General features: G+C 40.6%; 1 protein-coding gene across 3 annotated transcripts in view; it reads left to right on the top strand.

Moving 5' to 3' along the window:
* The window catches only part of Mapk10 (mitogen-activated protein kinase 10), a 294,249-nt gene that overhangs the window by 152,303 nt on the left and 125,858 nt on the right, over positions 1–16,088 (top strand). For all 3 annotated transcript variants that reach the window (XM_028867293.2, XM_028867294.1, XM_028867295.2), the window contains one exon: positions 11,150–11,319. In XM_028867293.2, coding sequence (XP_028723126.1) covers positions 11,150–11,319 — 170 coding nt within the window. The remainder of the gene's footprint in view (positions 1–11,149; positions 11,320–16,088) is intronic.

Here is a 16,088-nt window from a genome sequence, read left to right as displayed (position 1 = left end):
TGAGCTTAACTTGATTGTAAATGAAGCTTGGTATTGTAAGTTTAATTATGATTGAAGCTTCAATCATACTGAATAAAGTCATGGCTTGCATATTTTTTTATAGTTGTTCTGTCTGTCCATGGTTTCAGTGCATGGCTCATCTGTAATCATGCTCCATAAGAGACATGTAAAATGCAGAGTCTGTTTTAGTCTACATTGTGTTCCTCTGTAATTAGTTTTTTGCTTTAGATGCACTATTTTGATGCTTATTATCCTCGTGACAGGAGGTATTGGAAATAGAAATGAAGCTGTAGTCTTTGTTTTACTGAAAAAATGGGGACATGACCAGGAGTGGCTACATTTTTTAAGTAGGTCAAGCATGCCCACCAGCACTTTGGTTCCAAGTTCTAGATCCAGCAGATGCCAGTCTATATTTTGGGGGGTTCATGTTCTCTAAAACACAAATGTTTACTTGATTACATATTGCTAACACACTCATAAAAGGTCAAAGCACCTTGGCACCTGTAGGACTGCACTTGTGTTGTTGATTTTCAGGACTGCACATTGAATGCAGGAACTTGCATGTACTAGGCCAGTGTGTCTCATCACTGAGCTATGTCCCCAGCTCTGAAACACACACAGAAGGTGGCGGAAGACTCAGGATATGGTGGCACACCACTGTAATTCCAGCTACTTGGGAAGGTGAAGCTGGAAATGACAACTTTGAAGCTATCCTGGGTTACATACTGAGTTCACTGCCACCTTGTGTAATTCAGCAAGATTCTTGTCTCAAAATTTAAAGAAGATGCACACACCAAGATCTTTAGGCCCAGAAAACTACTGAGACATTCATTGCATCTTTTCATGGCCATGCAGGTGCAGGAATGAAAATAGCAAATAGATTTACATGGGACTCAACATAATGTTGTGTGCTGTACATGTGGAAACAGATTCAGGTTCCAGAATGTAGCACAGAAAAACTCTAAACGTTCCTGACCAAAAAAATAGAGACAGACTTCAGAGAAATGTTAGTAAATCACAGATTAACTCACTAGAAACATTTTTCCCAAACACACTTTACTGTTCTAGCCTTTCGCTCTCACACAGGGCCAGTTTTAGCTTTTCTTAATAAGTGGTTGCTGTTTATTGTCCTGGACATTCTTCTTGTTCTGATTATATAATACCAGCTACCGTTTCCTATTCATACTATCACAGACAAGGTGGGGATGTGTGAAGTGAGAGGTATAGAACTCAGTGTTCTAGCTTAATGGGCAATGCCATTGAAATCAGCACTCCGTGTTTGATCCTCTATGCAGCAATTAAACGGTCAGCACCATGAGTCAGGAGCATTGTGTTCTTACTGCCCGTGTGGTACGACCTAAGACCAAAATAAACATTTGTTCCATAAAAAAATAGGGTGCAGTAATAATGGACCCTAAATCTCTAGAACTTATCAGTATATTTCCTATGGAATAGATTTCATGTGCATGAAATCTTAAACATTTATTTCCTATGGTGTGGATTCCATACGCATGTTGGGAAGGGCTCTTATCTTTCTAGGACTCAGAAATTTACATTCCTGCTATTCTGTGCCGTAGCAGCTGAGATCCCACAGAGAAAAAAAAAGAAAAGCAGACAAGGAGCATCACTGTACATTTTAAAAATTACATTTTGTTTACACACTATGTGTGTGTGTGTGTGTGTGTGTGTGTGTGAGAGAGAGAGAGAGAGAGAGAGAGAGAGAGAGAGAGAGAGAGAGAGAGAGAGAGAGAATGCATGCTCATTCATACATATGCCACAGTGTGCATGGGGAGGTCAGAGGACAATGTTTGGCAGTTACTTGTCTCTGTTCACAGTGTGGTTCTCGGGGATTAAACTCAGATTGTTAGGTTGGTCGCAAGTGTCCCTACCCACTGATCCATTTTGCCAGCTTCCTAAGGTGCATCATTTTAAAACTGCTTCTGCAGTTAGCTGACACTTGGCTTTCTTCCTAGGTCAGCATTAACATGGTCCAGGCACATACTACAAATGAGGCTGGGAAGTACAGTGTGGCACACATGCAGGCTGGCAGAACACCAGCTATATCATACATGGAAATGAAATTTGTTTCTTGACTCTTTCCAGTCCTGCTGTCTCTTTAGACTTTAGACTTCTAACATGGTGTATTTGGCTTTATGAATGTCTTAAGAGTTGGATGGACTTTGTTTAAAACAGTCTAAGCATAGCTTTAAACACCACACAACTTCTCTATCACAGTTATTATAAGTGTGTAATAGTTAAGAAGTTCACACAGATTGTCTCGTGTAAATGCCCCACTGATGAAGAGCAGACTGTGTCTTTTTCCCTCTGTGTCTAAGAAAACTGAGACTGGGGTTAAAATGACATCACCCAAATTCTCACAGTGGAATTCTGAAGCAAGCTGTCATTATGGATTGATTTGCTCTTTTGGAGGCCTGCCACCCAGCTCCCAAATAAATCAGACATTGAGACTTATACTTAGTTATAAATGCCCAGCCTTAGCTTGGCTTGCTTCTAGCCAGCTTTTCTTAACTTAAGTTATTCTGTCTATCTTTTGCCTCTGGGCTTATACCTTTCTCTTACTTGGGTATATCTTTCGCTTTTACTCCATGGGTGGCTGGGTGGCTGGATGGCTGGGTGGCTGGGTGGCTGGCCCCTGATGTCCTCCTTCTTCTCTGGTTCCTTCTCTTTTCCTTCCAGATTTCTCTTTCTATTTATTCTCTCTGTCTGCCAGCCCCTCCTATCCTTTTTCCTGCTTTGCTATTGGCCATTCAGTTCTTTATTAGACCATCAGGTGTTTTAGACAGGCAGAGTAACACAGCTTAACACAAACATAAACATAAACAAAAGTCACACACCTTAAAATAATATTCTCCAACAGGCTGTCTTCATGCACAGCTCTGATATTACTTTTTGTTTGTTTGTTTGTTTGTTTGTTTTTCAAGACAGGGTTTCTCTGTGTAGCTTTGCACCTTTCCTGGAGCTCACTTGGTAGCCCAGGCTGGCCTTGAACTCACAGAGATCCACCTGGCTCTGCTGGGATTAAAGGTGTGTGCCACCACTGCCTGGCCTGATATTACTCTTTGTGGAAGTTGTCTGTCTAGAATTTCTCCCTTGTAACCTGAGAATACTAATTCTTACATTAAGTGATCTACAAGTCAGTCAGCACAGTTCCTGAACCAATACTAACCTGCTGCTCAGAAAGTTCCACATGGACTTGTTTTCCTCCTTTGTACACAAAGAGGCCGAGCAGGCAGAGGCCACCCTGCACTATCATTGGTGACTTCAAATGCCTTTTCCTACAGCAGAAATCCGTGACTAAACAGAAGTTTAGTGTTAACAGTTTTGCTCCACTGTTAATTTGTCATAACCTGTTGATTCCACAGAGTAACATCTCTGGGCCAACTAGCACTCAAACAAAATGGATTCCAGAATGGAACCCTCCTTAAAGAAACACATCAATGCCGGGCGGTGGTGGCGCACGCCTTTAATCCCAGCACTCGGGAAGCAGAGCCAGGCGGATCTCTGTGAGTTCGAGGCCAGCCTGGGCTACCAAGTGAGTCCCAGGAAAGGCGCAAAGCTACACAGAGAAACCCTGTCTCGAAAAAAACCCAAAAAAAAAAAAAAAAAAAAAAAAAAAACCATCAAGAAACAATGGCAAGATGTGGCCCCGACAGACGAAAGCCTACTGACATTTTACTGAGTATTGTCACCTCAGATCTCTCCCTTTAAAACTCGTAGATAAATGATTTGATTCAGATGTAAAACGGAGTGAGTGTGTGCCTCCTTGCCCCAATAATGGCATGGTTAGTGCTGTTAGCTTCTGTGATGACCTGGTGGTGGCATCATGGAAGAGCTCCATCTGTCAGCACATCTTATAAGATAAACTGCTGATTTCATCTGTGTCAAAAGTGGAACCATGGCATTGGGCAGATAATTTTAATTACAAATGATAACATCAAAAGAATTGTCTATAAAATGCTTAATCCACTTAAAGTGACTCCACCTGGCTTTTTCTGCTGAGTCAGGGATTGGATGTCTACAGGGATTTTAATAGTATATAGCTCACAGGATGTGCTCAATAAATATTTTATAGTGAATAGAACCAAGCCCTTTGCATTTCATGATGGCTTTGGAAAAGTCAGCTTTCCGTTGCTAACACAAGATTGGGTTCAGCTTGCATCTTGTTTAATGGGCAGCACTTTCAGAGTCCAGATGGAGAGAAGTGCTAAAGAGTTTGTAGCGGAAGACCTGTTGGCTGCTGTTTCTTTGGGTTTTCTAAGGAGCCGTCCTTTAGCTTACCTCGTTCTTAGATAACCACTTCTCTATTGTAAGTTACTTTTTAGCTGATCTATTCCAGTTTGTAAAAATTATCTGGAACTGGGTGAGTCTAATTCACACGCCCATGAATTACTAGTTCTGGAACTGAGAGTCAGTTGATTTGTGGCTCTGGGAACCTCCTTTATTTGTTTTGAGTGTAAACTTTAAATGTATTTGATACAATGAAGAGTATACCTATAGTAGGAAATCAGTAATGCTACTCTGCCTGTATCCCCTGGCCCCTCTGAGAGTTCATATCAAGTAAGAAATATGAAACATAATTCTGTGTCCCTGGTAAAAAGTTCTTGAATTTGCTGACTACTGTTTGATTCCAGGCTTATTATGTAAAGACTTTGGACATAATCTCCCTGAAGTTAAGCACTACAGAAATACTGTCGTTCTTCTAACTTGTTCTGATAGATTTGTTAGATGAATAAATCAAGACATGCCACTCGCTGCGACTCTGTCTTGGTCTCCATTAGTTTCTCCTTTGGCTTTCCAGAGCATGACATTACGTTTTGGGCTCAAGGTGGTGGGCCTTCATAACTTAAGTCTTCTGGTATACCTGTCACTCTTCAGCCTGCTGCATCTGTCATTAGTGCTTAACACTGGATTTAATGCTTTCATTGTTCGTTCCTCTAGCCTCTATGGTGAGCTGCATAAATCCTTTATGGAACTACATAGCACATAAATAATAAATGAATGAAAGAATAAAGGCGTGCTCAAGGTTTCCCAGATATAAGTGCAGAACTGACCCTGGCTCAGTGTTATTTTCAGCTCTATTATTAAAGGAAAAAAAAAACCTGATAAGCTCCACCTGTCAAGGTTCTTAACCCCAGTGTTCCTTTCTCAGGAGCTGCTAGCAGTAGCATAGGACAGTCTTTCGAGGTGAGATCAAGCAGGGAATGTTCCTGAAGTACAGGTGATTATAAGTGAGCTGACCACAGTCAAAGCTTTGAGTGTCAGCAGCTTATGTGGTGTTGGTGGCACCCAAACACACGGTGTGCCTCTGGTTAGAAAGACAGGAGCAAAGGAACACAAAGCCCACATTTGAAAGAACTGATCAGTCAAATGATAGACAGGGAAAGACACCAACAATTCTTGAAGGTGAGTCTCAGCACAAATCCCCAGGAGTGCTGGCCGCAGAGGGCACACAGGCTAAGTTTCATTTGGTGTCTTTAACAGCCTGAGGACTTCCCCTAAACTGTAGGGACCTGATTCAGGTCAAACAGAGATGTCTGGTTTTAGGCCCGAAAGGAATTTTAGGACTAGTTTGTATTTTTAAAAAAAAAAAAAAAGATACTTTTCTACAATCATGAGAGATGAAAGAAAAAAAATGTCCAAGGAAAACTATAAGGTGGGCAAGAGATAAGGAGTAAGGTTCGAGAAGGATGAGTAGAGAGTTATTGTAGAATATTTCTTTAGTTTATATCAACTCTAAAATTTTTAAATTATTTGTTGTTTTAGCATCCAATTTAGCTTTTTTTTATTATGAATTACTAATTTTATCAGTTTTTATAGATTATTTTACATTTTAATTAAAGCAGGCCTTCCATTTGTGAGTTTAATTAATTAATTAATTGATTTTTGCATAGGACTGCATAAAGTGGCCAAGAACAAACAGTCTGGAGGTAGTAAATGTTTAGGCTCTCTTTAGAGCTCCCTGTTTTCCAAACAATTGCAAGTCAGTCAGTGATTACCAAATGTAAAGCTGGTTAGAGTACAGATGGTGATCTATCTCCGAATACTTCTGCGTTTTTGGAAACCTTGTTCTTCACACACACATCAGTATATTCCACTATACCTATGTTTATCTCAGTTTTAATATCTGTCTCCTCTTCCCAGTTTTATCACACACACACACACACACACACACACACACACACACACACACACACACACACACATTTTTTGCTCCTGAAAAATTGCTGTCAATGCTAGTTAGTGGGTATGTGCTTTGGGTCAGTTTTATGTGCTGCTTTGAGGAACGACTTTCTCAGCTTTTACCCCGAGACCGTCTTCTCCCGCTGGATCTCTAGGTTATCCTGCTCATTTATGCAAACTTGAGGATGCTTAAAACACTGGGTGATCAACCCCTCAGGCGAACCAATAAACTTCCTTCTGACCAGGGAACACCGGGTATCAGCTGAGTTTCCCTATGAAGCTGTCATGGGGTATTCTCCCTGACACTTCCACATCTTCGGGTAAGACAAAGGCAGTGTCTCTTATCTTTGGCATCTTTATCATCAGGCCCTCATAAAATTCCCAGGCTAAATAAAGTCTTAGCAATCAATAAAATACATAATTATACATGTGAGGAGCTGTGTCAGGAGACAAAGTCCAAAGGACAGTAAATCAAAACATTCCAGCCACAAAGAAAACTAAGACAAAACAGAACCAGGGTACCCTCAGTGTTCCAAAGGTGAGCAAAACCCAAATGCCTTTGTAGATCCAAAAACAAACAAACAAACGGAAAGACTAGACCAAAATGCTTTAAAAGCAAGCAAGCAAAACTGGACACCTTAAATAAAATACTTGAATGCAGAAAAAAAGGGTGGAAAAAAGGATCAATGAAATTAAATTAGGATCCTTAATTAACCAGCTAAGAATAAACAAATTGACTGTTGACCAAACCAAGAGAGGTACAGAGTCCCAGAAACAACTCACCAACGATCAATAACAACAGACGCCAGGACGCAGTGGGTCCGTTCGGGCACCCGACTTTCATTCCGTTGATTCCTCCACTGAAAAGTGGATCGTTCTTGGAGCCCCACACTGGACACCATAGTTGTCAACACAAAACCGCAGTCCTCATTTTGAAGGGGATGAGAGAGGTTTTATTCTGGCGCTTTAGTCACAGGACACAGAGAAATCAACCTTGAACTGGGATGGAAGACTCTTCCCTGCTGGCCAGTCCACATTGTGTTGGGTGTGACGAAGCCTGCTGGGGGACAGCTGTCATAAGAAAGCCACTCGGATGTGAATTCTCTGTGTAACAATACTGAGGAGCCACGCTGGATGAGCCCACTGGGGAAATAGTGGCAAACCTGTTATGGAAGTGACCAGTGGCTTTCTGATTGGATTTGATACCAGCCACGTAGGAGGGAAATTGGATTTCATACTGTATGCCCAGTCAAAATCCATGGTTGGGGAGGTTTATGAGCAAGAGTGGAGCTACTGCTGCTGTTCTGCTCAATGGATATGATGTCCCTGTCAAATTCCCTCCTAAATAACGATGTTTATGCCCATAGTCTAGCGCTTCCATCGGCTCTGGTCAGAGGAGCTTTCTGTAGTGGTTAGTGGTGGGTGTAGAGATAACTGGTCAAAAACAGAATGAATGACTATTGAATGCTCACCTATGAATGAGACATTTATAATACGGTATCCAGTGCCCAGGGAACATGGGAAAAGGGTGGGAGGAATTCAAAAGCCAGAAGAATAAGGGGAGCAGTGTGGTGTGGTAACTTCTGGGTAGGACGCTCTGGTACTCTTGAGCTCTTGATTACCTGGACAAGATCTCCACAGGATTTGGCCTGTCAACACCCTGTCAAGGAAGGAGGAGGGGCTCCTGGGGCCCCACCTCTCCCTGAGGATTTCTATACAGATAGTGACTGGTGGGGAGGGAGAGATGTTTTCTTTAGTGGTTCAGCCACCAGTGAGGTGCACGATCCTGTCAATGAACTCTCACCAGCAACGTTTGTAAGCGACCCCAGTGAACTCAATGGGGTCACACAAAAAGAACAGGGCAGTCGAAGGATGGCTAGATGGGGAAGGAAAGATGACGTCACAGACGTTGGAGAAGGACAGGAGAGGATAATGGAGTGAGTATGATCAAAACACATGTGTACTTGCATGAAATTGTCACAGCAAAGTCTGTTATACGTATGGTTAATATGTGCTAATTAAACATTAAAATGAAATATTGATTTTATACCAGTGACTTGGTATATATTTGCTGTTTTACACATAGTATTTAAGTGAATTAATGGTAACATTACACAGACAATGAGTTGTTATTTCCTTTTATCACCAGAATATTTACTTTGTTCCCCCATAGGATGCACATCCATATTTAACTGCTTCACCGTGCTCGTTCTAGGTTGCAACTTTCTCTTGTCTTTACTGCATTGCCAGATGCTAACCGAGTGTTTGTCACAGAGCGCACATGTCATCAGAACCAGGTCAGGCAGTTATGATATTACAAAAGTTCGGGAAGCCTGAACAAGAGGTTGTGTGAATTATTAAACTTTCTCGAATATGTGTTGAGGCGCTGAGAGTATCTCCAGCAGGTTCGTTCAACCGTCATGGGAAGATGGAGATTATAGCTAGAAAAAGCACAGCAAAGTCTACAAATGGATAGTGGTGGCTGTGTGGAGTCAGGGTTCTGGGAAACAAAGTCTACTGATGTCATTATTACACACATGTGATAAGTATACACACAAGATTATTGTACATGTAATTAGTTCATACGTGTAATCATATTCATGTGATTGTTACACATGTGTGATTAGTATACATGTGTGATCAGTGCATGTGTGTTTTGTACACACATGTGATTAATATACACGTGTGGTTAGTACACATGTAATTAGCACACACATGTGATTGAACACACATGCGATACTTCAGGAACACCACTCATTGACAATGAGAAGAATAAGCCAGAGGAAGACAAAAGGAGCATCTAGATTTGGTAAGGCTAACTTGTGCTGAGCATTTTGTGATATTCTGAATACTAAGGCACGCAACAAAGGGTCAGAACACAACAAAGACCACATTAGGCAGGTGTCAGTCACCCCACATTAACCTTGCAATCAAAAAGGATTCGGTATTGTGAATCCATTTGGGTTTGTTTTAATCTTTCTTAGGAGGAAAGCAGGACTTTCTGGGCTGCTCATATAGTGAGTCTATAGTAGAAATGACAGTGGTTTGGAGAGCTGTGCATGGTACTGGGTCAAAATCCATGACAGTTTACACACTGATGCTCTTGTGCCTGCAGCTGTCCACGCCACTGCCTAAATCCTAGACCCCACTGTTGTACCCTTGAAGGGGCTTGCACCACCCTGCTTTTGAACGATCTTTTAATTTCTATGCTTTGCTGCATAGACTATTTTCTGGATTTTGGGGCTTTTGTTACATTTGCAAATTACCTGAGTTTTCTGCTTCCTCTATAAACAATGCAGACCCCAAATCTACAGTGTACACCAATATTTGTGGTCTCCACATTTGTATCAAATGCTGCCAGTATGCTTGGTGCAAACCATAGGCTGCAGTCTGTGATGTCTATTCAGGTCTGCTTCACCTGTCTGGGTTCTGCAGAGTCTTCCAGTAGATTTGCGGATCCTTCTAGCTAAACTCAAATAATCTCCTCTCAGTTTTCCTTACATCACCATCCTGCCTGGATCATATTCCATGATGTCACCATCCTGCCTGGATTGCATTACATGATGTCACCATTTTGCTTGGATTATATTCCATGACGTCATCATCCTGCCTGGATCATATTTGATTCAGGCGGAGATTAAGAGATACTTCCATTTCAACTTTTTATTTAGACATGAGATGGCAAAACTTTCCAAGGAAAATGGTTTTATGGCCAACTCAGAGGTTCAGAGCCTAAGAGATTTTTAAATCTTTCAAATTATATGAGAATTGAAATTCAGAAAAGTTAATGTGTTAAATTATACAAAAATTCTTTGGTTTAAATTCTTGGCTCAAAGCATTGTAGGTGGAGTTTTCACTGATTGAAGCTTCAGCAGGACATTCAGACCTCATGATGTATGTGGAAAATGATTGGTTGTGTGGAATACTCAACTCCTGCAGGCCCCCAGCAGGCTTTCACAAGGAACATATAAGCTATATCTTTCATCACTGTTGCTTTATACAACATGTCCGGATTCTCCTAACTGAATGCCCCCAACATGTAAATTCTATGTCTAATGAGAACCACTGGCTAAAATTATTTGTCTTTCCATTGTTGGAAACAACACACAGAAAGGATGCATGTTTAAAACCTAAATAAAATCACCAAGAAGAGGCCTAAGTATTAAGTAGGCATTCACCAGTGAGTGCCACATGAAATCAGTTAGTTATAGTATGAACCATCAAACTAAAGAGTCCACATCTTTTGTGTAGTAAAGTATAACGTAGGAGCTTTTATGAATAAGTACTAATTTATTATATATTGCCCTCAAAATAGTGTCATGTAATTTTAGAACAATGATTATTTAATCTGGTATTTTCAGCACTTAATAAGGATAGTAGTAATTTGGGTATTGGTGAGGAAAATGAAGTCAATTGTGTTTAATTCAAATTTACCTTATTAATAAAAGTTGAACCTCATGCTAGTTTGTGGCCTGAGCCCTTTTTGAGGAAGGACTGCGCTGGCCATCTTTAGCTTCCCTCTTGTGACCAGTCAGCACCTCTCTCATTTCCTGGAATCCTTAAGTGTCTTAGATACACTGAAGCCAAAATATCTTCAGTGTTTGTTTCCCTAAAGGATGAAATTATCCTGTGACCAAATCCCATCTCTCTCTGTTTTAAACAGGTGTTGGTTGTTGCTGTTGTTAAGTTACGAGGGATTGAACCATTGATCTATATTCCCAGGTGTTAAACATTTTAACACTGAGAAAACATTCTTTGCATATTAAGCCTCATTTACTTCAAGTAAACTGGCAGGGCCTAATACAGACTGTTTTTCCCTATGTGAGCTAGCTGGACAAGATGATAGATGGCCAGACACATGTAGTCATTGAAAGAAGAGACTTCTCCATATCCATTACTATTGTACGACCACGCTCGTCTTACTTCCCCTCATTGTTCTTCTTGACAGGGATTCGATAAACACGTGGATGTGTCATATATTGCCAAACATTACAACATGAGCAAAAGCAAAGTAGACAACCAGTTCTACAGTGTGGAAGTAGGAGACTCGACCTTCACCGTTCTCAAGCGCTACCAGAACCTGAAGCCGATTGGCTCTGGGGCTCAGGGAATAGTTTGGTAAGTAGAATGGATTTCTTATACTTTTAAAGGGACTAAGGGACTATGCTCTACTCATTTATGAAATACAAACATATAAACACACAAGTATCAAGTAAAATACATATATTGAAAGTATAAAATTGTAAGCATCCTTTTTTTTTTTTTTACTCGTTATCTGCTTGTTAACAAGATGCAACATGGCTTACGATATTTTTCTGATCACCAGAAAATAAAAAAATGATCACACAAAGACAATGAATAGATCCAGAGGATGAGAGTGGTTTAGCTGGTGCTACTGTGTTTAGACAAGTTTGTTTGTATATTTCACAGCAAGAACAATTGTATCTGGAGACAGGGTCAGTTAGATTCCCCAACACACTCAAGAGAGATGAGTGAGCTGGCTTTGTGACTGTTAAAGTTTGTGCTGGTAAGTTTTGTATCAACTAGCCACAAACTAGACTCCTTTGGGAAGAGGTAAACTCAACTGAGGAAATGTCTCCATCAGATGGGCCAGGAGGCAATCCTCTGCAACATTATCTTAATGGATGATTGATTTGGGAAGTCCCAGCTTATTGTGGGCAGTGCCACCCCTAGGCTGGTGGTTCTGATGCTATAAGGAAGCAGGCTGAGCAAGCCAGGAAGCAGCACTCCCCCACGGCCTCTGCATCAGCTCCTGCCTTCAGGTTCCTGCCCTGTGCGAGTTCATGCCCTGACTCGCTCAGTGATGGAGTGTGACTCAGAAGTATAAGATGAAATAAAACTTTACTCCCCAAGTTGCTTTGGTCATGGTGTTTTATTATAGCAATAGAAACTGTAACTAAGATAAAGTTCGATGTTCAAAATTAACTATGTAGAAGTAGTATAAAATATGTTTGCTTAGGGCTCTAGGACAGCATACAACTGCCTGTAATTCCAGTTCCAGGAGATCTAATGCCCTCTTCTGAACTCCCTGGTTTCTGGCATGTACATGGTACACATAAACTCACACACACACACACACACACACACACACACACACACACACACACACACCTTATTCTTTCATGTTATGATTGAGTGATTAAATGAAACCATCTATATCTGAATTAGCCATTGTGATGCTCATGGAAAACTAATATTAAGTTAATTGACATTCTTTTAAACAGTTTTAGTATGCAATATGTCAAATAAATATATGTAGTATACTTATTAGCATGGTAATTTTCAATTTTTGGTTATTCATACCAGTTAGTAAAAGTTTAGTATATGTACTCTAATATATTTAGATATGTATATTTATAAAGGATATTTATTAATGCTATGCATTTTATTGCCTAGATTACTGACAATTAATTTTTATGTCTGTGAAAAAACAAAAGTTTACAGTGTGGGATGGGTGAAGACAAAGCTATATTTGCTTTTTAAAATTTTAAACATTTTTTCCATCCATTTATAATTCTGGAAGTGCCCTTTTAGCAACAGTGATGTACGGCCTGAAAGACATCCTAGGGCAATGGTGGTGAGGTTTTTTGTTGGTTTTTGTTTTTGTTTTCCTTTTTGGGTGTGGTCTTATTTTGTTTCTTTGATTTTGTTGTTGCATAGGGGGTTTGTTTGTTTTTTGAGAAAGAATTTAAAGTTGGGTAGGTAGAGGAGAGAGGATCTGGAAAGACTTGGGGGAGGGGAAGACTATAATAAAATATATTTAAATTAAAAATTGCTTTAAATAATAAAAATACAATAGTAAAAAAGATATGAATATCTAAAATAAGAAAAGCAAAAAATTGGAAATACTATTTTAATTGTAGTAATGGATAGTTTCTATTCTTTCCCATGTACTCATTGTACATTTTTTGGTCTATTTAAAATTTGGTCATTATGCCAGTTAATTTTAGTTCGGAGTCCAGACATGGCTGGTGTGAGTACAGTTGCACTGTGGACACACTTCCCAAGTCAGAGGATTTAGGACACTAGGATTTAGATCACACTTGCCAAATACATGGAGGCTATTGTACAAAGTCACCTGCAAATTTCCATTTTTGTATCACATTACAATTTGAAAAATGGAACATTTTTGTGTTTTTAAACAATGGGTTAAAACTTTCCTTTCAGAAATTTCTAAATAGGTTAAAAAAGAAATGTGTATTTACAGCATTTTTTATTTGTCTGTTTTTATGGTTCACCTGTAAGGTAAACTCTTGGTGGCACAAAAATATTTTAATGGTGGGGCAGCAGCATTACTGCCCTTCAAAGATGCCTGCCAATGAGCCCCAGAATCCAAGGATAGGACTAAGGGGAGCTCACAGTGTGCCTGAGAATCCGGACAGACATATCCAGGTGGGGCCAACATAATCACATTAGTTCTTAAGAGTATGAAAGGATGACAGAGTAGCGTATCAGAGGCATGTCATCAGAAAGGGTGAAGCCAGCATTTGAAATACTGGAAACTGGCCATATGGCAGGCTTTGAAAATGGAGGAGGTGGTGTCATGAGCCCAGGAGTGGTACTGGCTTTGGGGAGCTGCCTTAGTGTGAGTGGGAGACGTTAGTCTCAACCCTAAGGAACTGGAACTGCCAACACTCTAACAGGAAGAAGCAGGTTCTTCCCAGAGGACCTTGGCTTTCCCACATTTTGATTTTAGCCCAGTGAGACTCCCGCAGGGCTCCCGGTCTATAGAACTGCAAGATGATTAATTTGTTCTTAGGCAGTTATTTTGTGGAAGTCGTGCCAGTGGCAATAATGTACACGGGGCAGCTAAGATTGCAGTGTGAAGACAACTGCTATCTGGCTTGGGGATGGCTCAGAGGTTAAGAGCACTGGCTGCTCTTCCAGAGGATCTGGGTTCATTTCCCAGCAGCTGTAAGGTGCTTCACAATTATCTCTAGCTCCAATTCCAGGGAATTCTGGCTGCTGTGAACACTAGGCACACATGTGGTGAACAGACATATACATAAGCAAAATACCCATGCACATAGAATAGCAAAATAATTTAAAAGATAAGATAATTGCTTCAAATACACCAAACTTACTGAGGTGTGGGGTGAGAACAGCACTTCTTAGTTACTTTTCTTTGGTGGAGAACTATAGAGTATTCACACAAGCAAGTTTTCCTCAATAGATTCATAACTCAGAAACATTTTTGGATAGTTTTATTTTCTTTCTAATAAAGTTGTCATGAAAACAAGCTATTACTGGGACATTTTCAGTACCAGGCAATGGGTAGACTTTTGAGGAAGCCCTGACAGATCCAAGGAACATGTGGCTCAATGAAATGACAGATGATCACGGAAGGCTGAGAACTCCTAAGATTTTTTGCAGTGTGTTTCATGGGCTGTTGGGTGCTCCCTTTTTCCTTTCTACACGATGTGAATCATCCTCAGTCTTACATAGAGTTACCAACAATAGAAGTCAGTATTGGAACTGATAGTGGGGACACTGAGTTTTGTGGGCATCCTCAGAAGGGTTCTGGTTACTTGTGTCCTAGAACAAGGAGTTGGTCAGAAACATGTCCATGGTGTAGCAGAAACTCAAACAACTTATTAGAGAAAGATTCTTTTCCTGTGGAGGGAGAGGTCTAGAGAAGATGAAGTTTTCTGAACGTCTCCAGTGCATAATGGGGTTATATCATTTATTATTTTTGGATAGAAAATAAAACTATGCAAAAGTGCAAGCTTTTTGAGCAATGTGGATGTGTGGGCTTTGGGCTCAGGTCCCCCCACAGGCTCTATCTAGTGCAGGTAGTTCTGCGAACAACTCGGAGCATTGTGTATCTTGACAGCATGTTTAGTATCCATGGGGAAGGGAGTTTTATATCATAACGAGACACATGTCATCTTCATGAACCCTGAAGTGCCCCTTTGCCAGTGTCTGTGGCCCCATCCAGGATTTTCTGTCTTGGACAACTGGCTGCTCTCAGCCTTTACTCCTGGTTCCCCCGGACTTTCACTCACTGCTCTATCTATGCATCTGCTTCAAAATTGTCCACAAGTAAAGCTGTTTTTAGAACAGATTTATCAGCAAACAAATTCAAAACCAACAAACCAAAAATCCCGCTTGCATTTCAAAATGGTAGCCTGGGTGTTTGCTGAGGTTCTCAGCCCTTTTGTCTCTGGATGAAGGAAATAAAAGCCATATTCATCTCAGCAAAGGGCAAAATGCTGGATAGAAAGGGGCATCCTAGGCCTTGCTCTGTGATATGTGTAAACACGGCAGTCAGAACACACTCCGTGTGGACAGATACGGGCATCTCTTCCTTCAGCTTTTTCAACTTCAGAGTTAAGGTATCTTTGTGAAAACGTGGGCCTGTAATGTATTGTCACAGTCTTGGGTTGGTTTGCTTTCCCTGCCAACGTTCCTTCATTGTTTTCTCTTCTATTTCCTTTTGTAGACAGTGAGTCCCTTCAGACCCAATACACATCCATAATCAGACTTGTCCCCGGAGTCCACAGACTGTCCCTGTGTATATGACAATGGTCACGTGCATATTGTCTTAACTATTCCATATCATCTAGAATATAGAGACTGGTTAGAATTGGGAGCTGAATATGATTGTGGTCTCTGGGGAAGAGGTAAATTAAAAAAGACTGTTCATTTATTTGTGCTAACTTTGGAGTGGGAATACCACATGGAGGAACCAATTTGAAAAGAGATGTCACCAATTATTTTTAATGTGCCACAATAAAACTGTGGATGTACGTGTGTGTGTGCGCGTGCGCGCGTGCGTGTGTGTGTGTGTCCAAGAGGAATTCTGCTGTTTGATTGCAGATGTAGGTGTACAGACACTTCTGCCACCAACTTCCAACCCCTTTCTT

The sequence above is a fragment of the Peromyscus leucopus genome, chromosome 10 (assembly GCF_004664715.2).
Source record: "Peromyscus leucopus breed LL Stock chromosome 10, UCI_PerLeu_2.1, whole genome shotgun sequence".
Lineage (NCBI taxonomy): Eukaryota > Metazoa > Chordata > Mammalia > Rodentia > Cricetidae > Peromyscus > Peromyscus leucopus.
The sequence above is the reverse complement of the archived record's forward strand: the minus strand, read 5'-3'. Positions and strand labels throughout refer to the sequence as shown.